The 957-nt window shown below is 49.7% G+C and overlaps 1 protein-coding gene across 1 annotated transcript in view; it reads left to right on the top strand.

Annotated features, from left to right (window-relative positions):
- ZNF341 (zinc finger protein 341) overlaps positions 1-957 on the top strand; it is a 15,466-nt gene that overhangs the window by 3,748 nt on the left and 10,761 nt on the right. Inside the window, exon 5 of the mRNA XM_017735122.1 lies at positions 9-74. Within this exon, the coding sequence (XP_017590611.1) occupies positions 9-74 (66 nt within the window). The remainder of the gene's footprint in view (positions 1-8; positions 75-957) is intronic.

Raw genomic sequence — 957 nt, 5'->3', positions numbered from 1 at the left:
CTGCTGTTCCCATGGCAGCATCCAGCACCGTGGAGATCCAGACCCTGGGCATGCAGCCCTATCCGCCCATGGAGGTAAGGCCGGGGCTGCTCCTAGGGATGTGTCCTCAGAGAATCACAGAATGGATTGGGTTGGAAGGGACCTTAAAGCTCATCCAGTTTCAATGCCCTGCCTTAGGGAGGGACACCTTCCACTGGACCAGATTGCTCCAAGCCCCATCCAATCTGGCCTTGAGGGACATAGAATTATAGTGTGGGAAGATGGGTTAGGTTATTTGGCAACAATTATTTTCTCTGGGAGAAAGTAGCAAACAGAAGGAGATCAGTAAGATGATGGGGATTCTGAGAACAGGAGAAACAGCTAAGAGGGACAGAGGACTGGCACAGGTTTAGGAGATCTGAACATTTGTTTTTGGCTGAGGGATACCTGCATATGTTGGGAGTGAGAGGGAGTTGAGGTGAGGGGCTCACCTTCTGTAGAAGCACAGAGCACCACACTGCACAGTTCAGGCTTATGTGGAGAGAAAAATTCAGTCTAAATCTCAATGAGCTTAACATGGTGGCTTTTGCTGAAGAATGGCAAGGTGGATTTACTGGAAGTTCCAGTGGTCAGAAATGGATGGGGATGTTGGATAAGTAGTGGTCTGTGTTAATTTATCAGGGTGGGCAGCAGAAACGCCCTCAAACTATCACCTCAGACTGATCACTGTCTCTAAGTGCCCTTTCCTAATTTTGATGCTGACATAAACAGCCATGATTTGGCACCTGGAGTTTCCTTGTGCCTTCCTTGCCTTCTGCAGTCCTGCCAGGGCAGGCAGCAGGACCTGCCACAGGGTCAGCAGTGATCCTTCTGGTAACCGGCTCCAGAGGGATAAGAAACTCTTCCAGGCATGAGACATAGATGAGGGACAAGACAGCTCCCTCAGAGTGTTTCTTTGCTGTCCTGTTCCTGCTGTAA

The sequence above is a fragment of the Corvus brachyrhynchos genome, unplaced genomic scaffold (genome assembly GCF_000691975.1).
Source record: "Corvus brachyrhynchos isolate BGI_N302 unplaced genomic scaffold, ASM69197v1 scaffold125, whole genome shotgun sequence".
Taxonomy (NCBI): Eukaryota; Metazoa; Chordata; class Aves; order Passeriformes; family Corvidae; genus Corvus; species Corvus brachyrhynchos.
This window is presented reverse-complemented; position numbering and strand designations above follow the sequence as displayed.